Below are 25,071 nucleotides of genomic sequence, written 5' to 3'. Positions count from 1 at the left end.
AAATCAAGCCCCATGTCGGGCTGTGCACTGACAAGCCTGCTTGGGATTTTCTCCCTCTCTCTGCCCCTCCCCTGCTCATTTTCTCTCTCTTGCTTTCTCTCTCTCTCTCTCAAAAATAAATAAACATTAAAAAAAAAAAATCAGACATCTGTTTTTTACAATTATTTACAAATTAGAGTCTACATAAAAGTTACCTAAAGATAATAGTTAAGCAAGCTCATTGCATTTTCTTTGTGGACAAATGCTAAAATATTCTTACACCAAAAAAAAAAAAAAAAAAAGTATCACCTAGTACTCAAACAGGATTCACATATTACATGATAATGGTAAGATGTATTAATGAATTTTCCTGATTAACGAGTCAGTTGCTTGAGAAAGAAAAATATGCTCTCCCTAATACAAAGTATTAAGATACAGTCACTCATTAAATTATTACTTACTTCACTTTCAGCAAAATGCCTCTCTCCCTTCAGGCACAGGGAAGACCGTCTCAGTGTCTTCTCATCTCCATCATCAAAAACTATGAGGAGGTAAAATTGGAAACTACTGAAGGATTTTTTCAAAGGTTAACAAGATGATATAAACTATCGTTTAATTTTCTGAGGGCAAACGGAACGATTGTTTAAGAAGATTACACTTAAAAATGCAGTTCACATTTTAGGTTTACTAAATGACAACGTTAAATTCTAAAGTATCTTTTCCAATTTCTAGTAATAAAGAAACAATATAGCTGAAATGAACACATTTCCTGACCCAGAAAACACCACATGAAAATAAGAAGCTAGCATTTTAGGAAGAAACTATTTAAATGCTAATTAACCCATCTCAATATTGTAAAGGAAAGGCAAGTTTTCCAGCTGGTAAATACAGACATCCAAAAAACAAGAACAAAAACCAGAACAAGTACAAATTTGTATATTCAGACTGCGCCTAAAAAAATTATTGTTTTTATTATTTAAAGCAGGGTTTCTAAACCTGAGTACTACTGATATTTTGGGGCAGATTAATTCTTTGTCATGAGAGGCTATTCTGAGCACTACAGGCTACTTAGCAGCATCCCTGGCCTCTAGCCACTAGATGCCACTAGTGGCTTCCCAGTTGTGACAACCAAAAATGTTTCCTGCTAAAGACACTGCCAAAGGTTCCTTGGGTGACAAATCTGCTCCCCACTGAAAACTACTTAAAGTACTAAAATGTCCCAGAGAATTTACTGTAAGTTCACAGATACACAAAATATACATATATTTTATCATTTTAGCATATGCTGACATTCCTCACCAATTATGGGGGAAAAAATAACCCTACTTCAAATAAAGTTACTAAGCTTTGATTTTATTAGAAACAGCACTTTTTGCCTAAGTGACAAAACTGGTTCTTATATATTAAATGAGACTTTGTGAGACTGGATAAATAACTTTTAGTATGTTTTTTAAACGGTGCACATTTATGAGACTGACGACCATACGTAATTACCACCAAACTTACTTCCCAGAATTGCTCACAGTCTTGTAACCTATATAAAGTCAATTTTCTCATCTCAAATTAAAATCTCCCCTAAGTTTTTTTCTCACCCCACAAAAACATAAACAAAACTCACCTATACTATTTCAAAGCTCCATGAAATTCTGACATCATCAAAGACATTTTAACTAGGTGTCTATTTTCATCTATGAGGTCATTAAAGAACATGAATTATTCCCATTCAATAAATAATGCCAGGATATTTGGCTATTGATTTGGCAGGTAGGGAGTGTCTGACATTTCAAAATGTTCAAAAAACTGAACTGCAGGAGAAATAAAAAGCTATTTGCAAACCAAAAATAAAACTATAAATTGAAGAATACACTGGAAAATAAATTTATTAACACTGACAGAAGGAAGCCCTTTTAAACAAGATTCAACAAGTAAAACTACAAAGGAAAAGGTGATCAGAGGAAAACTAACACTATGAAAATTGATAGCAGAGAAAACAAGTAAAGCAATAGGAGAAAAATACTTGCAACTAAAGGAACCAAGGGATAATAATATTCAGAATATATAAAGATCTCATATCCTATAAATAAGAAAAAGATAACCATCCCAACAGGAAAAGGGGGAAACTGGAAAGGCACTATAACATGCAATTCAAAAGAGAGAAAATACAAATGAAATGATGTTCCTTTCAATAAATATATGAAAAAATGTTCAGTCTCACTAGTAATCATGGGAGGGGCATATTAAAACAAAACTGAGATACTGCTTTGTATCCAGATGGGCAAAAATTTTATAGATTACCGACATCAAATTACACAAGGGCTGGGAAAAGAAGTGCACTCACACACTGTCCATGGAAGGGTAAATGAACAGTCTTCCAGGAAGGTGGTTTCCATTACCTACTAAATTTTAAAAGTACATTCATTTCACTTCACTCTGTGTCTACTTCTCAATATATACATATACTAGGGAAAAACAGGAATAACGTGTATTCAGGAGACATTCAATCCACCATTTATTTTAATAGCAAGAAAACTGGCAACATCATGAGTTGAAAGTAAATAAAATTAAAAAAAAAAAAAAAGAAGGGACGCCTGGGTGGCTCATCGGGTCCAACTTCGGCTCAGGCATGATCTATGATCTCATGGTTGGTGGGCTCGAGCCCCACATCGGGCTCTGTGCTAACAGCTCAGAGCCTGGAGCCTGCCTCGGATTCTGTGTCTCCCTCTCTCTCTCTGCCCCTCCCCTGCTCACACTCTGTCTCTCAAAAAAATAATTGTTAGAAAAAATTTAATAAAAAAAACTTATGGCACATCAAATATTATGAAACATACTACTATAATTAAAAGAAATTTCTCTGTTGCACAACATGAATATACTTACTACTGAAATATACATTTAAAAATGGTTAAGATAGAGGGGCGCCTGGGTGGCGCAGTCGGTTAAGCGTCCGACTTCAGCCAGGTCACGATCTCGCCGTCCGTGAGTTCGAGCCCCGCGTCGGGCTCTGGGCTGATGGCTCAGAGCCTGGAGCCTGTTTCCGATTCTGTGTCTCCCTCTCTCTCTGCCCCTCCCCCGTTCATGCTCTGTCTCTCTCTGTCCCAGGAATAAATAAACGTTGAAAAAAAAAAAATTTAAAAAAAAAAAGAAAAGAAAAGAAAAGAAAAGATACACCTCTTGAAGAGATATATCTCTTGAAGAGATATAATGATATACTTTGAAGTGAAAAAAGCTACAAATTCAACTTTATAATATATACGCTAATTTCAAATTATACTTTATACACATATTTATGAAATAAACATTTTAAAGACCTGGAAAGATTAAAAAATTACCAGTAATAATATCTTTAGTATTACGGGAGGAACAAAATCAAGGAAATTTTGCTTTATTTGTATTACCTCTGAAAATACATTTTTAAAAGATTTATTCCCTTACCTACAGTGTACCAACTTGCGTCTGTTAATTTATTGATAACAGCTTCCTGATATGCACCATCAAGATTCTTCACTTCCACAATAGCTCCAACCTAAAAAGTTAGAAAAACGTTTAGAAGATGAATGAACAAATCAAAAACTGGCTTTTTTTTTTTTTAACTGAGTGCGTGGTGGTGAAGAATAAAAGTAACTACTGATTTGTGTTAAAGTGCCAGCAGTTTTACCTACCACTGTTTTTGTGCCATCAGTGAAAATGTCAAAAAAGTAAATTCGTAAAAAAGTAAATAATATCTAAATACTGTTGTGAAAATAGTGTTGCCCTTACAACAACCTCCCTGAAAGGGTCTTGGGAGACCCCAGAGGTCCTCAGACCACACTTTGAGAACCACTATCTATGAAATTGAGTGCCCTTGCCTCATATTACCACTCCTCTTTCAAAGAGGCTGGGGAAGGAGAGAAACAGTTAAGAGCAAGCTCTGGCATCTCCTTAAGAGTTATAATTTACCACTAATGACAATCATTTTAAATATTTTCCATTCTGATCAAGAAAATGCTGAGAATTACATTTTTATGGTCTTTAACACTACATCAAACAGCTTCTGCACAGCAAAGGAAATCATCAACAAAATGAAATGGCAACCCACTGAATGGGACAAAATATTTGCAAATCATATATGTGATAAGGGGTTAATATCCAATTTACAGAGAAAGAGAGAACTCACATAACTCAATAGCAAAAACAAAAAACAAAACAAAAAAAAACACACCAAACAGTCCAATTAAAAATCGGGCAGAGGATGTGAATAGACATTTTTCCAAAGATGACACGCAAATAGCCAACAGGTCCATAAAAAGATGCTCAACATCAGTAATCATCAGGGAAATGAAATCAAAACCACTGTAGGTTATCATCTCACACCTGTTAGAATGGCTGTTATCAAAGACAACAAATAACAAGTGTTGTCAAGGACATGGAAAGAAAACGGAAGCCTCGTGCACTGTTGGTGGGAATATAAAAATAAAGTGGTACAGCCACTATAGCAAACAGTATGGAGGTTTTTAAATTAAAAAGAAAACTATGACCCAGCAATTCCACTAGTAGACATCTATCCAAAGAAAACGAAAACACTAATTCAAAAAGATATCTGCACCCCCATATTCATTGCAGTATTGTTGACAACAGCCAAGATATAGAAACAACCTGAGTATCCACTGCTGGATGCACAGATAAAGAAATACACACACACACACACACACACACACACACACACACACACAGGAATACTATTCAGCCATAAAAAGGAAGGAAACCTTGCCATTTGCAACAACACGGATGGACTCTGAGGACATTATGCTAAATGAAATACCAGACAGAGAAAGACAAGTATCAGATGGTATCACTTATATGTGGAATCTAAAAACCAAAACTAATAAAAAACCAGAAGCTCACAGATACAGAGAACAGACTGGTCATTTCCCAACCAGAGGGTGGGAAAGAAGTGGTGAGTGGATAAAATGGGTAAAAGTGGTTAAAAGGTACAAACTTTCAGTTATAAAAATAGTCCTGAGGATATATTGAACAGACAGCAATGGTTACTATAGTCAATAATAGTGTACTGCATATTTGAAAGTTGCTGAGAGAAAATTTTAAAAGCCTCTATGACAAGAAAAAATTTTAACTGTGTATGGTGATGGATGTAATTAGACTTACTGTATGGATCAAACATCCAATCATTATATTGTATACCATAAACTAATATAATGTTATATGTCAATCATACCCCTGAAATTAAAAGTATATATGATCTTTATGGTAATAACAAAAAACAAACTTGTTCAGAGAACAGAGTGTTAGCCCCACACAATGCTCAAAGTGGAGAAGGAAACTGGAGAATTACCAAAGCTTTTATCAAATGACTGTAGTCAAAAATACGTGGTACTATTTTTTTAATTTAATAAGTGGTCTAGGTATTATATTTCATGTGAACTCATCTGAAAATACATTAAGATCAAATGACCACCACTTTTGGTAGGTTTATTTCCTCTAAGAGAAACATTTACCCAAATGCTGACCCTTCCTATCAAGTAACAGAAAGCTACGAAGTATTTTAGGGAACAATACAAAATCTACACACACACACACACACACACACACACACACACACACACACCCCAATCAACAGATAAAGAAAAATACTTTAACATCTTGACCTCAAAATTTAATATAGTTGCCTGTGTCAAAATCAAAATGGTACTAAGCCCTAATCACAAAGAAAATTGTAATAAAGTAAGAAAAACCAAACAAGTAAAATAAACCAGCTACACCACAAGGAGGTGGGAGCAGAAGGAGAAAAAGAGGGCTTGAGGTTACAAAGCAGTTGCCTACTCTATCTCTTCGCAACACTGAACATATTTTGCAGGTTGTATGAGCTGGCCTGTGCATGTGAACAGGGCAGAGTCAGTGAGAGCCATATGCTGGTGTGCTTATGAGGCAAAAACGTAAACAAGGCATGAAAGTGTATGTATGTGTTCTGAACACCCAGAGGGCACGTGCTACAATTATAAGGTGTGAGCCTATTGGAATTTGGGTTCTGCCGTTACTGTCTGGAAAGGCCGGATTACTGGACCTCCCTTTAGTTTCTTCTTCCGTAAAGAGCTATTATGAGGATTATATAAGATAATGTGTGCAAAAGATTTAGCACAGTACTAGCACATATTAAATGCTAAATAAATGGTGCCAAGCATCAAAAGTATAGTGTTTCGTCTCTTTTGTCCCTGCAATGGTGAATATGTGCGTGTCACATTAAAGATGGCACCTACGAAACAGCAATGGTGGAAAATAATTTTTATACGGCAAGAGTTTTTAGAAATTATAAGCTTTAGTTCTCTCTATTGCCTCCTAAGACTCTGGGGATCCAATTAAAAGCCTTTAAATCAATCACAAACAACAACTGACAGATACACATATCTAATTCTCCAAAAAGTACAGCTGCATTGGTAAAGGATTTTTCCTGCATCTGTAAATTCTGTTAGCACTTCTTAAAATTCACCCAGCCAGGCCACTGCCCAATTTTCAGATATTCAGAAGGGCCAAAGAGCCCAGTGGCTACCCACACACTCCCTTTAGCTTGCTCACTAGTCGAGAGTATAAGAGCCCTTATTTCAGCTACCGGTGAGGAAACATGAACGCAAACAAATACATCTGTATGTAACATGTTCATCACTTTAACTGCCTGATAACCCTTAAAAAATTTTTCATTTGCTTGTAGCTGCTTCAAAGGATTAACACTCTAAAAGCCACGTCTTTAACGTGTTGGGTTTTTTCCCTCACTTTTCGCATCATCATGGAACTTAACATCATTCAATCCCCAATTCATCACATATTAATTCTGGAAGTGAAATATGGTAAAACAGACAGATGAGTACACAAAAAGCAGTCAATGCTTCCTGGATGTTCACTTCATTCCTAAATGCAGGTTTTACTATCACATCAGATTTCACTGAACATTAAATCTATTGTTTTCTACCGGTCTATTCAGAGAGAATTATGTTGACCAACTCAATAACAAAACAGCCAATGAATTAAAAAAAAAAAAATGACCAACTGTAATTATTAATGTAGCATTAATGAAGGAATTCTAATGCTTCCAACGAAGCATTAGAATTAATAATGAATAAATAAATGAATTACCTTTAGCGGGCCCTTTATGTGGTCATCCTGAACTTCCACTGTCGAAGAATCATGTCTAAATGTTACCTAGAGATCATAAATTTAATTAGCCACATATACACACAAAATCAAGTGATACAGGCTCATTAATGCATGATTTATGCATGATTTAATTTTCATTACGAGTAATCTAAACTAACCGCTACCTAGTGTATGTAAGATCTCAATCCCTGACTAAGTAAACTGAAATATTATTTAAACAGAAAACTTCCGAGACTAAATTAGTTGGTGTTTCACATATCATACTCTACTCAACACTATTATTTATTACACTAGTAGTTTAATTTCTTTTCCTAAAAAATGAGGGGAAAAAAGGTAGAGACCTTAGGCAATTAGGTCCTGTATAATTCTGTGAAGGCCTAGTTTAATAATAAGCAGTAACAACAAACATTTACTGAGAGCTAAGCATCAGGCTCAAGCATCAAATGTATGACCTTATTAGGTAGGTATGATTGTTCCCACTTTGTTGATAAGAAAACTGAGGAGCATAAAGAATAAGTAACTGGTCCAAGATCACAGAACTGGTACATGGTGGCACTGAGATTCAAACTCAGGCAGTCTACCTCCAGAAGTTTACTCTACTCTCTATCAGTATAGCAATCAGAGAATGGGAAACCAGATGTAAGGAGATTAAGTTAAAAATACAGTTCAAGTTTAAATATTTAATTAGCTGGTGAAAACTCAGATAGCTTCCAGTATTCAGTATAGAAAAAGTTGTTCTTCCTATACAAAGCAAGAATTCTTACAGGAATTGGAACATCAACATGGTCTTATCGGATATGTAGGATAACCAATTTACATAATTTGCTCACAAAGGAGCTATGAAAAGAGATGCCCGGTACTCACAGCATCTCAGGCGTTTCTGTCTTACACAAAAGCATTACCACATTTCATTTAAATTATGTATTTAAGTATCTCTGTCATTCACTTAGACTTGAAGTCAATTTATGACAGGGATCAGATTTTAACACTAGAGTTTCAACACCTAACATAGGGCTTAGCACACAGATGCACAATAAATGAAAACTGATGAGGAAGAAGTTTATCAACAAACTGTTAAATGCGTGTTAACTTTGAATCATATACAAACTAAACCAGTATAGAAATTTACCACTGTATCTACTGAGAAAATAATTAACTTTGAATCATACACAGATTTTTAGAGCAGCCAAAAAAATTAACGATTTTAGATATTCGTTATTTACAAGACACACAAGACACAAGGTACTGGTATGATGTACTATCAACAGAGGCAGTAGAGACTAACAGTTTTCTTCCTTTTATTAATAGCAAGAAATGGCAGGAATGATACATGCCATTTAGCTGCTTCATTCATTAAACTGCAGCATCCAGCTGAGAACTCTATGTCAGGGCTAAAATCTAGCCTGTGCCCTGCAGACCAAAGCATGGGTCCTAGAGTATAACTGCTCCTGTCCAAAAGAGACACCTTTTTCTAACTAATATAAAAGTCTTACCTGTAGGCCATGCTCTGCTAAGGAGACTATCCACCAGGATGGAGGACTTTTGTCTAATTCACACTAAGGTGTTACCTGTGCTGGTAGCAGCCCTGTCTAGAAGAGTGAGGAACCAGATAAAAGGCTTCCTCTTCATTTCTGAGATAGCAGTGGCAAAAAAAAAAAAAAAATGAGTGCTCAGGTAACACCGGTGTGTGAAACCAGAACAGGAAATGCCACTATATGAACACTGTAAGAGTACCCACAAAAATCAAATCACAAAAGAGCTCACACGCACCATGCACGTGAAAACTGAAGGCAGTGGCGGGGCCAAGACTAGATTCCTATGGGTTTACAGTTAATTTAAAGGTCTTATCACAATGGATCTTAACTAGGGGTGTAAGTGACCCAGGAAGCTGTTTTCCACACATCCATGCATAAAAACCTAAGTATATATAAGCAAGGGAAAAACTCCGGAAGAGAATCTGACTCTCCACCAGACATACAACACCTCTATGGCCTGTTTAATAACTGGTGATAGTCAAACCAGTGTTTTACGGAGTATCTGCTAATCTGGACTACATAAATCCCTTGAGGACAAAGATCAGGTCACCCTCATAGCCTCACCCTCCTTCCCATCTAACAGGTTACCACTCAGTAAATAACTGACAAATGAATAAACATCTACCTTCAAATATTTTACCTGTGCTATATTTTTCAACACCGATAATTTACCAAAATGTAAACAATTACATTCTGCATTATCTGAGAAAAACACAAGTACTTAAGAAAGACAGAGGATAAGGAAATCAACTAGATCTACCTTATTTTACTGTTATCTAAAATCTCATCAATTATAAATCACATTTCAATTTGATGGTTAAAATGGGAAGGGGAGGTCTAAAATTAAGAATTAAACTGCATGACTTCTAAGGTCCTTTCCAGCTCTAAAAGGTTAACAACACAAACAGTACCAAGTCTATAGCGAAATAGCATTCAAAATACCAATTTGTAATAACCTAACTTCATTCCAATTAGAATACTTTAAAATGCCAAATAATGTGTGCTCGCTTCGGCAGCACATATACTAAAACTGGAACGATGCAGAGATTAGGATGGCCCCCCTGCTCAAGGATGACATGCGCAAATTCATGAAGCTTCCACGTTTTTAACAAAATCTCAGAAATAGACATTGTTAAAGATCTGATGAGAGTTCATTATGATGCAACTGACAATGAAATTTGGTTATTTCTGTGACATATAACACTATAAGCAATCAGAATGTTAAGTGATGACCTTATACCAAAACATTAAAACTTTAGGAACTGCATATATATTTGGGCAGTTACAGCATTTACCTGTGCAATACAACCTAAGGTTTACCACTGGACGACAGTGCTTTTCCAAGTAACTTAGCATCCCAAAAAAAGGTCCTAATTGGTCAAAAAGAACTTTAAAAAAATAAAAAATAAAAATGAATAAAAATAAAATACCAAACAATGCTTTGTTTTCGGGTATGTGACAACCATTACATAGAAACTAAAGTCATCTTGCAGGGAAATAAAGTCTTAAGTACACTCACCAAATAAAAGTTTAAATATCAAATACTGATCTGTATAATTTATAAAATCTACATATACTGTACCTTGACTTTGACAAGTCTTTTTGCTGTCTTGATCTTGGCTTCACAAAAGGCTCCTCTGTATTTAGCACTCACATCAGTGCCCACTGTCAAATAGGGAGGCTCATCAAGGGCCTAAAAAATGCAAACAAATATAATTAGATTTAAACTCTAATTCTCTGGTACAATTAGACTTCCGAATGGCAAATCTAATCTTGTTACAGCTACAAGAGTTGTAATAATTGAATGCAATAATGTGTTAGTAAGAACCGTTTGTAAAATACTTTAACTTAAAAATAAGTAAAATCTATGTATCAAAAACCCATTTAGGGGCGCCTGGGTGGCTCAGTTAGTTGAGCGTCCAACTTCGGCTCAGGTAATGATTTAGCGGTTCGTGAGTTCGAGGCCCACGTCGGGCTCTGTACTGACAGCTCAGAGCCTGGAGCCTGCTTCAGATTCTGTGTCTCCTTCTCTCTCTGCCCCTCCCCCACTTGTACTCTGTCTCTATCAAAAATAAATAAATGTAATTTAAAAAAATTTTAAAAACCCATTTAAATGTATGTCATATGGGGTGCCTGGGTGGCTCAGTAGGTTAAGCGTCCAACTTCAGCTCAGGTCATGATCTCACAGTTCATGAGTTTGAGCCCCATGTCGGGCTCTGTGCCGACAGCTCGGAGCCTCGAGTCTGCTTCGGATTCTGTGTCTCCCTCTCTTTCTGCCCCTCCCCGACTCACGCTCTGTCTCTCCCTGTCTCTCAAAAATGAATAAACATTAAAGATATTTTTTTAATCAACATATTTATCATATAAAATAAAAATGCATTTTTTGCTCTATATAAAATGCATATAGTCCATGATATGAATCAGCTTAATCACAAGTTTATCATTCCATCCACCCTTCCATCTACTCATTCATTCAAATATTCACATACTATATGACCACCTAAAGAGAAGGCAGATCCTTAAAAGTTTAAAGCCTAAGAAAATTTCTTTTAATATTTAGACTGTATCTTAGCAGCTACCCAAATTCAGAATAGCTTTGTCATAACCCTATCTAGACAATTCTAAGGCAGAATAACAAAACACAAAGGGAGTGGGAGGAATTACATGTATTCAAACTACTGGAGAAAAAACTATATGAAGATTTCTAATCTGGGAATTCTTAAATACTCTGGCATGGGTTCACTGTTTACCCATCTATATTAAAATTTTTAATTTCTTCACTTAGGATTTAGTTTTATTCTGTGTGTGTGATTTAGTTTTTAATAGTCCTAATCTAGCTGCTCTGACTTTTTACAATCAGGTACATTTCTGTGTAAAATCTAGAAATCTAAGAAGTTTTGCTTATATTAATCAATTTCACAATCAAAGAAAGATTATGTGAGTAACTTTTCCCAAAGTGTTTTACAAGAAGTACTAATATCCTGAGATACTCCACCAACAAGAGAAGGAGGAGAGAATTTGGGAAAATCAGTTTAATGAATAAATCCCTACTCTGCCTCATCATTTCCTTATCTGTTTGTCCAAGGAAACCTTTTTTTTTTCCTATTAACATCTATTAACATTCTGCAGAAATTCCATAGAACATAACATAGAAAATGCTATTAATACAGCAGTGAATGATGAAAATATAAATTTCACTTGGTTCTTAAACTCATTCCAATAGTTGTGGCTAATACACATGAGAGTGATAAAAAAAAAAAGAAAGATATTTATTCCAGGGGCGCCTGGGTGGCTCAGTCGGTTAAGCGCCTGACTTCAGCTCATGTCATGATCTTGCCATTCCTGATTTGAGCCCCATGTGCTAACAGCTCAGAGCCTGGAGCCTGCTTCAGATACTGTGTCTCCCTCCTCTCTCTGTCCCTCCCTGACTCACATTCTGTTTCTCTCTCTCAAAAATAAATAAACATAAAAAAAATTTTTTAAAGATATTTATTGTAATGCTATACCAAAAGTGATGTAATCAAATAACTGTAGTAACTTTTCCTAAAAGGTGAGAAGTATCATAAACCAAGACAAAAGTGCTACAACTAAAAAATATCAGGGTGACCTCCTCAATGGCCATTTGTTTCACATTCTATTTATTTCACAAAAATATTTTTTAAAAGAACACAAAGCAATATCAAGTATATGGGGTTTTTTATGTCTATGCATTTTTAAGACAAAAAGAGCACGAGTGGGGAAGGTGCAGAGACAGGGGGACAGAGGATCAAAAGCAGGCTCTCTACTGACAGCAGAAAGCCTGATGTGGGGGCTTGAGCCCAGGAACCACAAGATCATGACCTGAGACAAAGTCAGGCGCCCAACCAATCGAGCCACCCAGGAGCCCCTAAGTATGTTGTTTTTAAAATCTACATGAGGGGCACCTGGCTGGCTCAGTTGGTAAAGCATGCAACTCTTGGTCCTGGGGTAGTGAGTTCAAATCCCATGTTGGGCATAGAGATTACTTTAAAAAAAAAAAAAAAAAAGGTAAAAAAAAAAAAAAAACAAAAACAAAAGAAAGGTAAAATTGGGCCCCTGGGTGGCTCAGTCAGTTACACTTCTGACTCCTGGTTTCAGCTCAGGTCATGCATCATCTCACGATTGGTGAGTTCCAGCCCTGCCTCGGGCTGTGCACGGACACTGTGGAGCCTGCTTGCGATTCTTTCCCCCTGCCCCTTCCCTGCTCACTCTGTCTCTCACAAAATAAATAAATAAATAAAAACTGTTTAAAAAAGGCAAAAAGATAAAAAAAGAAAAAAGAAAAAAAACCACCTAGGAAAATGCCCATATTTCAATTCATTTATGTTATGAGTATATACTCTTACAGAAAGATGATAATTCCTGAAATTCTACATTTTAAATTTGTTGTTATCATTGCCTACAACTTGATAATTCTGTACTGCTCTTGAACCTAAAGTTAATAAATGCATTTTTCTAGTTTATCTGTCTTAGCCCTCTGAAAATACCATTTTCCATTGTCAAAACCTTGGTTAAATTCCAGACAAGCTAGTGGCTTTTTTAGATATCAAGTATATGAAACAGACTCACAGCACTTCACCCAGAAATTTTAAGTTTCAGAAAGACATCAATTCACTTTGTGGTTCAACTGATATTGTATGTAATTGCTAAAAAAGGAAATGGTGAGCCTGTCTTCACTACCACAGGCTCATTACTCTCTACAACTTACAAACCTCTCTCATTAACACATCCTGCCTTATTAGTTAGGACATTTATTTTCACAGACAAACAGAATGGTTAAAAATAAATGAAAACTTATGAAGAACGAGAAATTGGGAAATGTAGAAAAAAAACAAATCAACTCAAAGTTGCACATTTGTGCCTACTCAGAAACAAATATTTAATATGTGATAAGCTTTTTAGATATTTTTATTATAGAGATTGTGAACAAAAAGGGGAATAGAAGAGTAATATATTTAGACTACTAGTATACAAACCATTTACACTTTCTTTTCGTTAATATTCATATCAAACCCTAGCAACACTCCCAATGATAGCAAGCTATAAAGATGTTTACTGAGCAGATTTATTCAACTTAAATTTGAGATTCCCCCCCCCAAAACCAAGACCATCTCACATTCTTTTCTTTTCTTTTTTTTTTTTAATTTACATCCAAATTAGTTAGCATAGAGTGCAACAGTGATTTCAGGAGTAGATCCCTTAATGCTCCTTACCCATTTAGCCCATCCCCCCTCCCACAACCCCTCCAGGAACCCTTAGTTTTTTCTCCATATGTATGAGTCTCTTCTGTTTTGTCCCCCTCCCTGTGTTTATATTATTTTCGTTTCCCTTCCCTTATGTTCATCTGTTTTGTCTCTTAAAGTCCTCATATGAGTGAAGTCATATGATTTTTGTCTTTCTCTGACTAATTTCACTTAGCATAATACCCTCCAGCTCCATCCACGTAGTTGCAAATGGCAAGATTTCATTCTTTTGGATTGCCAAGTAATACTCCATTGTATATATACATACACACCACATCTTTATCCATTCATCCATCGATGGACATTGGGGCTCTTTCCATACTTTGGCTATTGTTGATAGTGCTGCTAGAAACATGGGGGTGCATGTGCCCCTTAGAAACAGCACACCTGTATCCCATGGATGAATGCCTAGTAGTGCAATTGCTGGGCCATAGGGTCGTTCTATTTTTAGTTTTTTGAGGAACCTCCATACTGTTTTCCAGAGTGGCTACACCAGTTTGCATTCCCACATCTCACATTCTTACCAACATAAAAATCCATGCAGACAGAAAACAGTAATAATTACCTCAAATATTGTGGGGAGCAAATTATTATTTTGAAGGCTAATAGTTCCCCTTCCTTCAAGCTAGAATACATGAAAATGAATTAGCAAAACATACAAAGAAAATGTGTATTAGAAAAATACTTGAGGGGTGCATGGGTGGCTCAGTCAGTTAAGCATCTGACTTCAGCTCAGGTCATTATCTCCCTGCTTATGGGTTCGAGGCCATGTCGGGCTCTATGCTGACAGCTCAGAGCCTGGAGCCTGCTTTGGATTCTGTGTCTCCCTCTCTCTCTGCCCCTCCTCTGCTCATTGTCTTTCTCTCTCTCTCAAAAACATTAAAAAAGAGAGAAGAGAGGAAAAATACTTGAAAAGGGAAACCAAAGTATAATAAACAACTGCTAAATTGAAATACATTGTTAGAACAGTGTTAATTGTGTTAAAGGCTGCAGATGAAAAGCAAAGATCTATGTTCTGAGCTTACCTCTGCCTCTATTACTTTGTTTTGCATCATCTTAGGTAAGTTACTTTTCTGTTCTTAAATTCTCATCATCAGATGAATATAAGAATTTGAATTTTGAATACCTTTGTCTAACAAGTCTATCTCAAAGCATTGGGGTTACAGAGATAATCAGAATGGGATACTTTTAAGACACACAATCATCTAGAACTGAAACTATGCTAACCCAAATATGAATGAGAATTTCTCATGAGAAAAACAAATGAAATCCATAATCTACCTACATGTTCAGCTTTGTGTGCATATAAAGCAGACTAATAGCACAGGCTTTCAAAGCAGAAAGATATGGTCCTAACCCCAGGTCAATTCCGTACACTAACGATGAATTTTTGTAGACTACCATATCTCTCTAAGCTTCAGGTTCTACATCAGGAAAACACGGTCAATATTAGAAAGCACTCAATTATGATGCCTCAAGTATTTAGCTATTAACAATTACTATTACTATTATGAAACACTCAAGGTGGACAACCAAGTCATTAAACCAATGTAAGTTCAGATTTGGCACTCCTCCTTTTTTTCTTTTTAAAATGCAAGAAGAAAACCTCATTTTTAATGATTGCTCATCCTAAGTCCGTGCAAATGGAAAAGTTACACCATTTTCCTCACCTTTCCAACTAAGGTCAATACTCTCAGAATATATTATTTTTCAGTATGAAATCTAATGAGAAAATACCACAGGATATCTGGCAATATGTATATGTCTTTAAAATATTACTCTATTTCTAGAAATACAAAAATAATCAAAGATATTTATATGTTGTACATATAGAAAAAACATACATAATAAAGACAGGAATAGCTGTTAAAAGGAATTAAAGAGAACAGAGGGGAGCCTGGGTGGCTCAGTCGGTTAAGCGTCCACCTTTGGCTCAGGTCATGATCTCACCGCTCGTGAGTTCAAGCTCTGCGCTGGGCTCTGTGCTAACAGCTCAGAGCCTGGAGCCTGCTTCAGATTGTCTCTTTCTCTCTGCCCTCCCCCACCCCCCGCCCTGCTAGTGTTCTCTCTCTCTCTCAAAAATAAGTATACATTAAAAAAAAATTTTTTTTTAAAAGGGAATGGAATGGAGGAGTATGCATATGAAAATCTGCCATTCAAAATAAGCGTTCCTACTTTTTAAAATTGTTACAATTCGCATGTATTCTTTGCTTTTTAATTTTTTTCTTTTGAGAGAGAGAAAGTGAGTACATAAGCAGGGAAGGGGCAGAGGGAGAGAGAATCCCCAGCAGGCTCCGCACTGACACAGGTGGGGTTCAATCCCACAACCCTGGGATCATGACCTGAGCTGAAATCAAGAGTCGGTGGCTCAACTGACTGAGCCACCCAGGCGCCCCCATTCTTTGCTTTTTAAAATGTATACTAACAAAAGGAGGGGTGCCTGGGTGGCTCAGTCGGTTGAGCCACTGACTCTTGATTTTGGCTCAGGTCATGATCTCACAGTTCATGGGATCGAGCCCCACCTCTGACTCTGTGCTGGCAGTGTGGATCCTGCTTGGGATTCTCTCTCTCCCTCTCTCTCTGTTCCTCCCCTGCTTGCTTGCACTTGCTCTCTCCCAAAATAAATAAACATTAAAAAATAAGTAAAACATATATTAAGGTACATTTCAAACATACACAAAAGAATATGGGACTATAATAAATCCCCCATATGCTCATACTCTGGCTTCCACAATTATCAATGCAATTTTGTCTCATCTATCTATACTCCTACCTATTCCTTCCAAACAATGATTATTTTGAAAGAAACCCCAGATATTACATCATTTCATCAGAACAACAGTCAGTTGTGATTATGGGTTACTTTTATCTTTTCTATTAATACTTTTCTGTACCCTCTAATGTACTTAGAATGACTATATTAATGAGACTCAGTACAATATAGTAATTAAGAGCATAGGTGTTTGGTTTTTTTTAAGTAGGTTCCACGCCCAGCATGGAGCCCAACGAGGATCTTGAACTCATAACCATGAGATCAAGACCTAAGCTGAGATTAAGAGTTGGATGCTCAACCAAATGAGCCATCCAAGTGCCCCAAGAGCATAGACTCTTGAGTTAGATGCTTACGTTCAAACCTATCACTTAGGGAGGTGACCTTGGGCTAGAACCTCTGTACCTCAGGATATGAGTGACTATCTCATAGGGAGAAGAACTGAAATGCTACATGTAAAGTGCTTAGAACAGACTGTTAGTATTAATAATTTGGGGGAAAACCGGGCTTTAAAAAAAAGTTTTTTTAAGTCCTATACAAAAGAGATCCCACACAAATAGAACAGATGACAGTTTAACTGTGTATATATATGGATGAGGGAGGGGAGAAAGAATTTAAATATCATCCCCCTGAGGCGCTTGGGTAGCTGTTGGGTAAGCAGCCAACTCTTGATTTCATCTCAGGTCATGATCTCCCGGTCCTGAGATCGAGCCCTGAGTAGGGTTCTGCACTGGGAGTGGTGCCTGCTTAAGATTTCCTCTGCCCCCTTCCACACGAGCACGGTCTCTCTTTCTCAAAAATAAATAAATAGATTTAAATATTATCCCCCTTATTCAATTCAGAAATAAAGTAATCCTCTTGCCTGCAGTAGCAACAAGAGGTTAAAGTGTCTGTGGGGATGTTCCACTAAGAAGTACATCTCACCCCTTAAGTATGGTGGAAAGACAACCGAGACTATATGCCTACTCCAGGGCTACCGTACTTTAGTCCAGAAATATACAAAGAATTATGTCAGGAGGTTAACTAAGATTCCATGCACCAACACTGCCGCTGTTAGGTATACATGTTGTAAAACCAGAAAAAAAACTCTTACCTTTTTTTTTTTTTTGCTCTGCTTCTCTGATTTTGGTCAATAATATGGACCTTCTCAGAGGCTAAACTAAAATGTTATTATGTGGCACCTCCATGCCCAAAAGGAAATTAAACTACTAAATTACCATCCCTTTGTTTAGCAAACAGAACAGTTCTCTTGTTGTCAAGGCAACAGCTACCTCACAGTTATTCAGCCTTGCTTAAACAATTATTTTTCTAGTCAATCTACCAAATGTCCTAACTGGCACCTAAAAACCATTGAATTCCAAGGGAACACTAAAAAGCGTAAGCGATTTTTAAATTAGCTATTGGTGGCTAATAATCCTTTAAGAAGCCAAAACACCAGTGAAACATACAAGTGCCCAAAGGAATCAACAGTAATTTCTAATGTGCCTTGGGCTGCAGTACACCAAATATTTGAAGTAAGCTTTAGAAAGACAATAGTTGAATCAATTCTCCAAACGGCTAATAATATTCAGTTATTCAAGATCTATTTTTAAAAAAGCAAAACATGCCTGACGACATTTTATTGAGGTAGTTTCTTTAGAAGGGTTAAGTATTCGAACCGGTTTGGCAGTGCTGATGCAGCCAGGAGAAGCAGAACAAGAGTATTAAATTTGATGCTAAAACCCTCAGTAAATAAATGTACTTACACAGTGTAACAAGAAATCTAGGAAAACGACCTTTTGTATATGATAATCTCAAAGAGGCATTAGAACAATAGTGGAGATAATTCCAGCAGATGAATGAATGAAAAATATTTACCTATATACCAAAGGGTATGTCATTTAAAAATTAAAATGCACAATTTTTTAAGACATACAAGCAAAAAAGTACACTGAAGAAATAAAGAGAACTGTATAATCTAAAATCTTCTCTGGGACCATTTCTTCTTTTCCTTTTCATGTGGTACTAAGGACATGTGCTGGTGACGGGTAAGGGGTGGGGAGGCAGAGAGAGAGGGGACAGATGCTGAGTATTCGCGGTAATGAGGAGAGGCAGCTGAGGAAGCCCCATGGAAGCACAGGCTGACCCAGTGGCTAAGGACATGGTGGGAGCCGAGCAGAGACTGAGGAAATGAGCAGCAGAATTAAATTTGTTACACTCACCAAATAAGTAAGCTGAGTGATGAAATGAGGATATACTGAGGATAGTGGGGCCATGTTTCTCACTGCTAAAGAAATTTTAAGGGAAGGAAGGAGTAAGGAGCTATAAAGAAGTCTAAGGTAGGGGCACCTGGGTGGCTCAGTAGGTTGAGCATCTGACTCTTCGTTTCAGCTCATGTCATGATCCCACATCGGGCTGAGCATGGAGCCTGCATAAGATTCTCTCTTTCTTTCTCTCTCTCTCTCTCCCCCCCCCCCCCCCCCCCCCGCTCACTCTCTCTGTCTAAAATAACATAAACTAAATACGTCTAAGGCACTGACCTGGAATTAGAAACCTGAACTCATGGTTGCATGATATACACACATAGGAAAACGAAGAAGTAGTTACAGATGTATATGTATATACATATATGTATATGCATACATGTGTAGTTACGGATGTATATGCATATATATTTGTATATATGTATTTGTGTGTGTGTGCATATATATGTCCATATATTTTCCTAACTGTCCACCAAGAAGGCACAAGGGCACCTGACAGCCCAGTAACAAAAAACACGAAAATGGCCTGTCTCTTGACTTCCAAATCCCATCCTACATTAAAAGAAACCAGGGAGGGTGCCTGGGTGGCTCAGTAGGTTAAGTGTCCAACTCTTGATTTCAGTTCAGGTCCTGATCTAATGGTTCGTGAGTTCAAGCTCCACTTCGAGCTCTGTGCTGACAGTGAGGAGCTTCCTTGGGATTCTCTCTCTTCCTCTCTCTCTCTCTGCCCCTCCCCAACTTGTTCCTTCTCTCTGTCTCTCTGTGTGTCTCTCTCTCTCAAAATAAATAAACTTAAAAAAAGAAAAAAAGAAACCACCAGGGATCTTTGGAGAAATGGCTCACTTCAAAGTTGGGTAGAGAAAGTACAAGAAGAATCTGAAACATCTTGTGCCAGAAAGTAAGGAAGTGTTCAATGAATGATGGGAGACATTTCAGAGGGACATAGGAGCCAGCTGAAGGAGATTCTGCTGGCCAAATGAGGGAAACTGAGCATCAAAATAAATATTGGTTATCCCTGTTAGGCATATATGTGTATGTCAAAACTGACCGACTTAAGATGTGCATATTCCACTATAAGTAAATCATACTGCAGTTGAAAAACTTAATAACAAATTACAACCCACTCATTAAGACTAGCATCGATGAGTCCACACTGACAAGTGAATGAATGATGAATAAATAAGTAAACTCAGAAAAGAGAAAAAGCTCTTCCTTACATAGTAAAATGTTAATAAATGTAGTAGGAATGGTGGAAATAAAGAATCATCTTTTTGCAGCCATCATAAAGATGACGACGCATTCATAGTGTTGTCTACAGGTGCTAAGCTGATGAGTGGAGGTCTGATGAAAGGCATATTGATATAATTTTGGACTATTACTCAATTATCAGTGGTGGAATGACAAAATACACTGAAAACAAAAGTGCAACTTTCTGTGGGCCATTCTCATTTGACAATGCGAAAAATTAGACCCAGGTTGAAGAAGTTATCCTACGGAATTCCTATTCCTGTATTCCTTAAAACGTTAAAGAATATGAAATGTAGGGAAAACCAGGAAACAGTTGTAGATTGAAGTGGTCTGAAGAGATACGACAGTCAAAGGCAACATGAATTTCTGGATAAAGCCTGGTCCAGAAAGGAAAGAGATATTCTTAGGAGAGTTGGTAAAATTTAAAAGGGATCTGTGGATAGGATGGCAGTATTATACCAATGCTGACTTCCTGATCTCGAGGGCTGAATGCAGGATGGGTACAAGAGTGGCCTTTTTGTTGGGAATTACACACTGGAGCATTTAGGGGTGACAGGACGTCGCATCTGCAGCTTGCTCTCAAAAAGTTTGAAGATAATGATAACAGGTACATACATATGTATACATATACACAGATTATAAGAATTATTTGTACTATAAATTCAAAATTCTTTTAAAATAAATTATTTTTAAGGTAATATATATATTCATCGGGCATTTGTATATTTCTTCTATGAATTGCTCAGTTGTGTTCTTTATCCATCTGAGTTTTTTTTTGTTTTTTTTTTTTTTTTTTACTGGATTGTAAAAGTTCTTGGATATTAAAAAAAAAAATAATCAATCTCTGGGGTGCCTGGGTGGCTGAGTTGGTTGAGCATCCAACTTCAGCTCAGGTCATGATCTCACAGTTCGTGGGTTCGAACCCTGTGTTGGGCTCTGCGCTGACAGCTCTAGGTCTGGAGCCTGCTTCAAATCCTGTGTCTCCCTCTCTCTTTCCCTCTCCCCCGCTTGCACTCTGTCTCTCTGTCTCTCAAAAATAAATAAACATTAAAAAAATTTTTTTTAGATAATAATAATAATCAACCTTTACCCCCAAACACAAAAATCTTCTCTGGATACCACCTATATTTCCTAATATCTTCTTAAAAATTAAGTTACTTTAGAGGATGGAACCACAAATTACTTGTAAGTAAATTTTAGACCCACATATACTAACCAGAGAGATATGTGAATATTCACAAATATTGACAGAAAGGTATCTGCATATTCCTGGAAATTTTAAAAGCTCAAAATAGACATTCTGACTAGACTATTCATCATCAACAAAGAGGTAAGACAGGAAAGTAGGAAGGACATTTATTAAGTGCCTACTGTATATTTAAGGCATTATTCTAGGAGTCAAAAAAGCACAGGCACTTTCCTCAAATAATACAAAGGTAGACTATTTTGCCATCAGAAGAGGTTTAATCTTAATTTGTTATCTTGCTAGTGAGATCAAAATATTCAAACATAAGTGAACGTGCTTTAGACTAATGTCACTTTCAGAACATACCATGCTTATTTATAATATTTAAACTTTAGTGATCTGGAAACTAGAAGAGCCAAGTGATGCAGCCAGTTCAAAAATCAGAATTACAAAAAGAAACCGTAACTGGCATGGTTACAGTTTATGTCTATCTGGACATGTTACTAATATCTACTCTGGCATGAATTAAAAGGCAGTAAGTAGAATATTTTGAAACGTCACCAGATAAGTCACTAGGAGGCATCTACAGAATATTTTCTAAGAGTTTGCTTGATTACCAAAAATAATAAAAATCCTTGAAAGTCCTCATTAACCACGTTTTTGTAGATGACCTGAAAACAACAATATTACATTTTTGTTTTATTACTAATAAAAATAATAGTAGTAGAAAACTAAGGGGAAAAATCAGATTAGCAGGAGTGTGTCTTCTCAGAGATGACTATCAGAATACCATTCCAGATATTTTCCCCTAGCAAAATAACCAGAGAGACAGATGACAGATAGTTTGATCAACTACTCTTACTTTACTCTAATTTTTTTTTAAGTTTACTTATTTTGAGAGAGAGAGACAGAGTGAGGGAGGGGCAGAGAGAGAGGGAGAGAGAGAATCCCAAGCAGACTCTGCACTGTCAGTGCAGAGCCTGACACGGGGATCAATCTCCTGAACTGTGAGATCATGACTGGAGCCAAAATCAAGGGTCTGATGCTTAACCAACTGAGCCACCCAGGCACCCCATTGTGTGTTTTTATTTTTCACTTAATAAAGCTTGAATGTTCTTCCATGTCTTAAACGTGATTCTGCTGATAATCACTACATAGTCTTACCTGTGCTAAACCAACCTTTATGTAACATTTCTTCGTGACTGCAGAAAGAGGGAAACAGAAGTAGGGAAGGAATGGAAAGAGATGGATGAAATAAAGGACGATAAGGAGATAAATGGTAGAGACCGGAAGCAGAGAGCACAAGGAGGAAGCAAATCCTGTGGAGTTGGGGTTTGGGACTCAGTTCACTAGCTCTCCTGATGAAAGCCATCCCCACTTTGTTGTCTGATTTCATAGTGGTTGTACCGCTCAATGTACGGATTAAGACGTTGGCAAATTTCAAAATTCTAGGGCTTTTGAGCCAGAGAGATTGCTATTCACTTACTAAGTAACTTTCTGTCTTTGACTATGTCACCTCCACCATTTTAATCTTTGGTTTCCTCTCTGTAGATTGTGGAGATTTCTCTTGTAGGGTGCTTGCAAGTTTTAAATTAAGTAGTATATTTAGAGTCTCTGGGAGACTGACAAGTCCTGGATAAGTACTCAGCAAACATTAAACCATATGCAACTGCTGTTTTATAGATCAAAAAAGGTCAAATACTGGCAATTTTTTATGGTTCAATCTAACACTGATTTTCTCCTTTCCTTTTAAATTTTTTTTATATATATATTTATTTATTTTTGAGAGGGAGAAAGAGCGTGAGCAGGGGAGGGGCAGAGAAAGAGGGAGACAAAGAATCCGAAGCAGGCTCCAGGCTCTGAGCTGTCAGCACAGAGCCCGACACAGGGTAGAACTCACGAACCACGAGATCATGACCTGAACCAAAGTTGGATGCTTAACCGACTGAGCCACCCAGGTGCCCCACTCTCCTTTTCTTTTAAACAGGTGGGAAACCAGAGACCAACACCTCAGACATCTTAACGGTGCAGTCCTATTCTACAATCTGCTCAGACCCTGCTCCTACCCCACTGCCCATGAACAAGGCCCAGCTTTGCGCTACTAACTTTTCTGGGTCCCTCAAGCTCCACCTAAGTAGATTTCTTTCAGATAACTGGGCCTCTCACTGAGCTCTAGGTCCTGGGCAACCTGCATTTGACCTTTATACCACTAACAGGGGTATAACTATTTTTTTCTCACTTGATGGCTGTCTCGTCCACCAACCAAGTTTTATCTTGATTTACATTCTCAAGAACATAACCTTGAAAAAAGCCATCAAAAGGAAACTAATTCTGATCGCTTGAAAACCTACCCGTTACCTGTCCAGTGACCAAAAAAATTGACTCACAGAATATGTAATACACATTCTAAGCCCTAGAATTCATTCTAATTTCTGAGCACTTAATTGTATTAACTCCTTTAGTAACCAATGCTGCGATACTTATTATTATACTATATACTAGCTTTGCTTGTCCCAAACAGATAGAAACATTCTATAAAGGTGAACATTTCACACTACTTTTTTTCTTAATTTTTATTTTAAGTAGGCTTCACACCCAAGCCCAATGGGGCTTAAACTCACGACCCCAAGATCAAGAGTTTCATGCTCTACCAACTGAGCCAGCCAGGCACCCCCATGTCACACTGTATTTTAATGATGTGTATCTGTCGTCTCTCTTAGATTGCACAACTTAAGGCAGAAAATAGCCTCTTACTCATCTCTAGATGCCATGGTCCTAAACTGCACCTACATACAGGAGGAATTCAGGAAACATTTACTGAACCAAAGAGGTTAGACATTAGTTAAGGCCAGCTAAATGAGATTTCCCTTAAGGTAAAAATCATTTATATTTCAAAAACACCTTATACTGAGAAGCACCTTATATCGAAAGGTCAAAAGCATGAGCTCTGGAATCAGCAGTACCTGGTCCAAACTCCAGGTCTGTGACTTGCTAGGTAGGTGACCTTTGACGCTGATTATTTGACTTCTCTCAGCCTAGAACTTCGTATTTGACAAGTGGAGACATAGAAAATTAGAAAATTTTGTCATATGTCAAGTAGAGACATAGAAAATTACGTTGCGTGCTGATAAATCTAAAAGTTTATAACATCAGATAACCAAAATTTTATGATAAAAAAGGCCATACAGTTTCATAAAGACTAAGCTGGTAACATGACAAGCATCAACTATTAGATTATTTCTGCTAACAAAGAGATGTTCTGGCATCTTACTTTGTCAACAAGTTGATTAGACTGGTAGCCAGACACCTGATCTAAACTGGGCAGACCAGGTTTTCTCTCATAGGAATTTAAAGCTGAAATGCTAATCCGTTTGTTGGTACAGCAAAATAATATAGCCTGTAGCCATTTCCCAGCATGTGTAGAGAGAGAAGCAGAGAAAACTGGTCAAACTGCAAAGAGGGTAAGAAATAAAGGAGAAGAACAAAACAGATGTACAGAGAAAAAAGGGACACATAAGAGACTACGTGTCCTCTGAGTGACTAAGAATATAGCTAGTTCCTGCTAGCTCTCCAGCCCCAAAGTTAAATCCCTCCTAAAATCTCACTGAACTTTCTGTTCTTGGGTACTACGTATCCTTAAAATAAATCCTCTTTTCTGATTTTGAGAATCTGAGATGGTTTCTATTACCTATAATCAAAACAATCT

The 25,071-nt window shown here is 37.1% G+C and overlaps 1 protein-coding gene and 1 non-coding gene across 10 annotated transcripts in view; one reads left to right on the top strand and one right to left on the bottom strand.

Moving 5' to 3' along the window:
- ARID4B (AT-rich interaction domain 4B) overlaps positions 1-25,071 on the bottom strand; it is a 156,951-nt gene that overhangs the window by 78,281 nt on the left and 53,599 nt on the right. For all 9 annotated transcript variants that reach the window (XR_006299740.1, XM_043596264.1, XM_043596269.1 and 6 more), the window contains exons 3-6: positions 10,240-10,350; positions 7,102-7,167; positions 3,412-3,502; positions 441-520 (exon numbers count right to left, since the gene is read on the bottom strand). Coding sequence is in view for 8 of the 9 variants with exons in the window: in XM_043596264.1 (XP_043452199.1) it covers positions 441-520; positions 3,412-3,502; positions 7,102-7,167; positions 10,240-10,350 (348 nt within the window). In the remaining variant the exon portion in view is untranslated. The remainder of the gene's footprint in view (positions 1-440; positions 521-3,411; positions 3,503-7,101; positions 7,168-10,239; positions 10,351-25,071) is intronic.
- LOC122493599 lies at positions 9,658-9,765 on the top strand. The gene has a single exon (XR_006299957.1). It is a non-coding gene; the product is annotated as a U6 spliceosomal RNA (small nuclear RNA).

Source organism: Prionailurus bengalensis, chromosome D2 (assembly GCF_016509475.1).
Source record: "Prionailurus bengalensis isolate Pbe53 chromosome D2, Fcat_Pben_1.1_paternal_pri, whole genome shotgun sequence".
Classification (NCBI taxonomy): Eukaryota; Metazoa; Chordata; class Mammalia; order Carnivora; family Felidae; genus Prionailurus; species Prionailurus bengalensis.
Note: the sequence above shows the minus strand (reverse complement) of the source record. Positions and strands in the feature narration are given on the sequence as shown.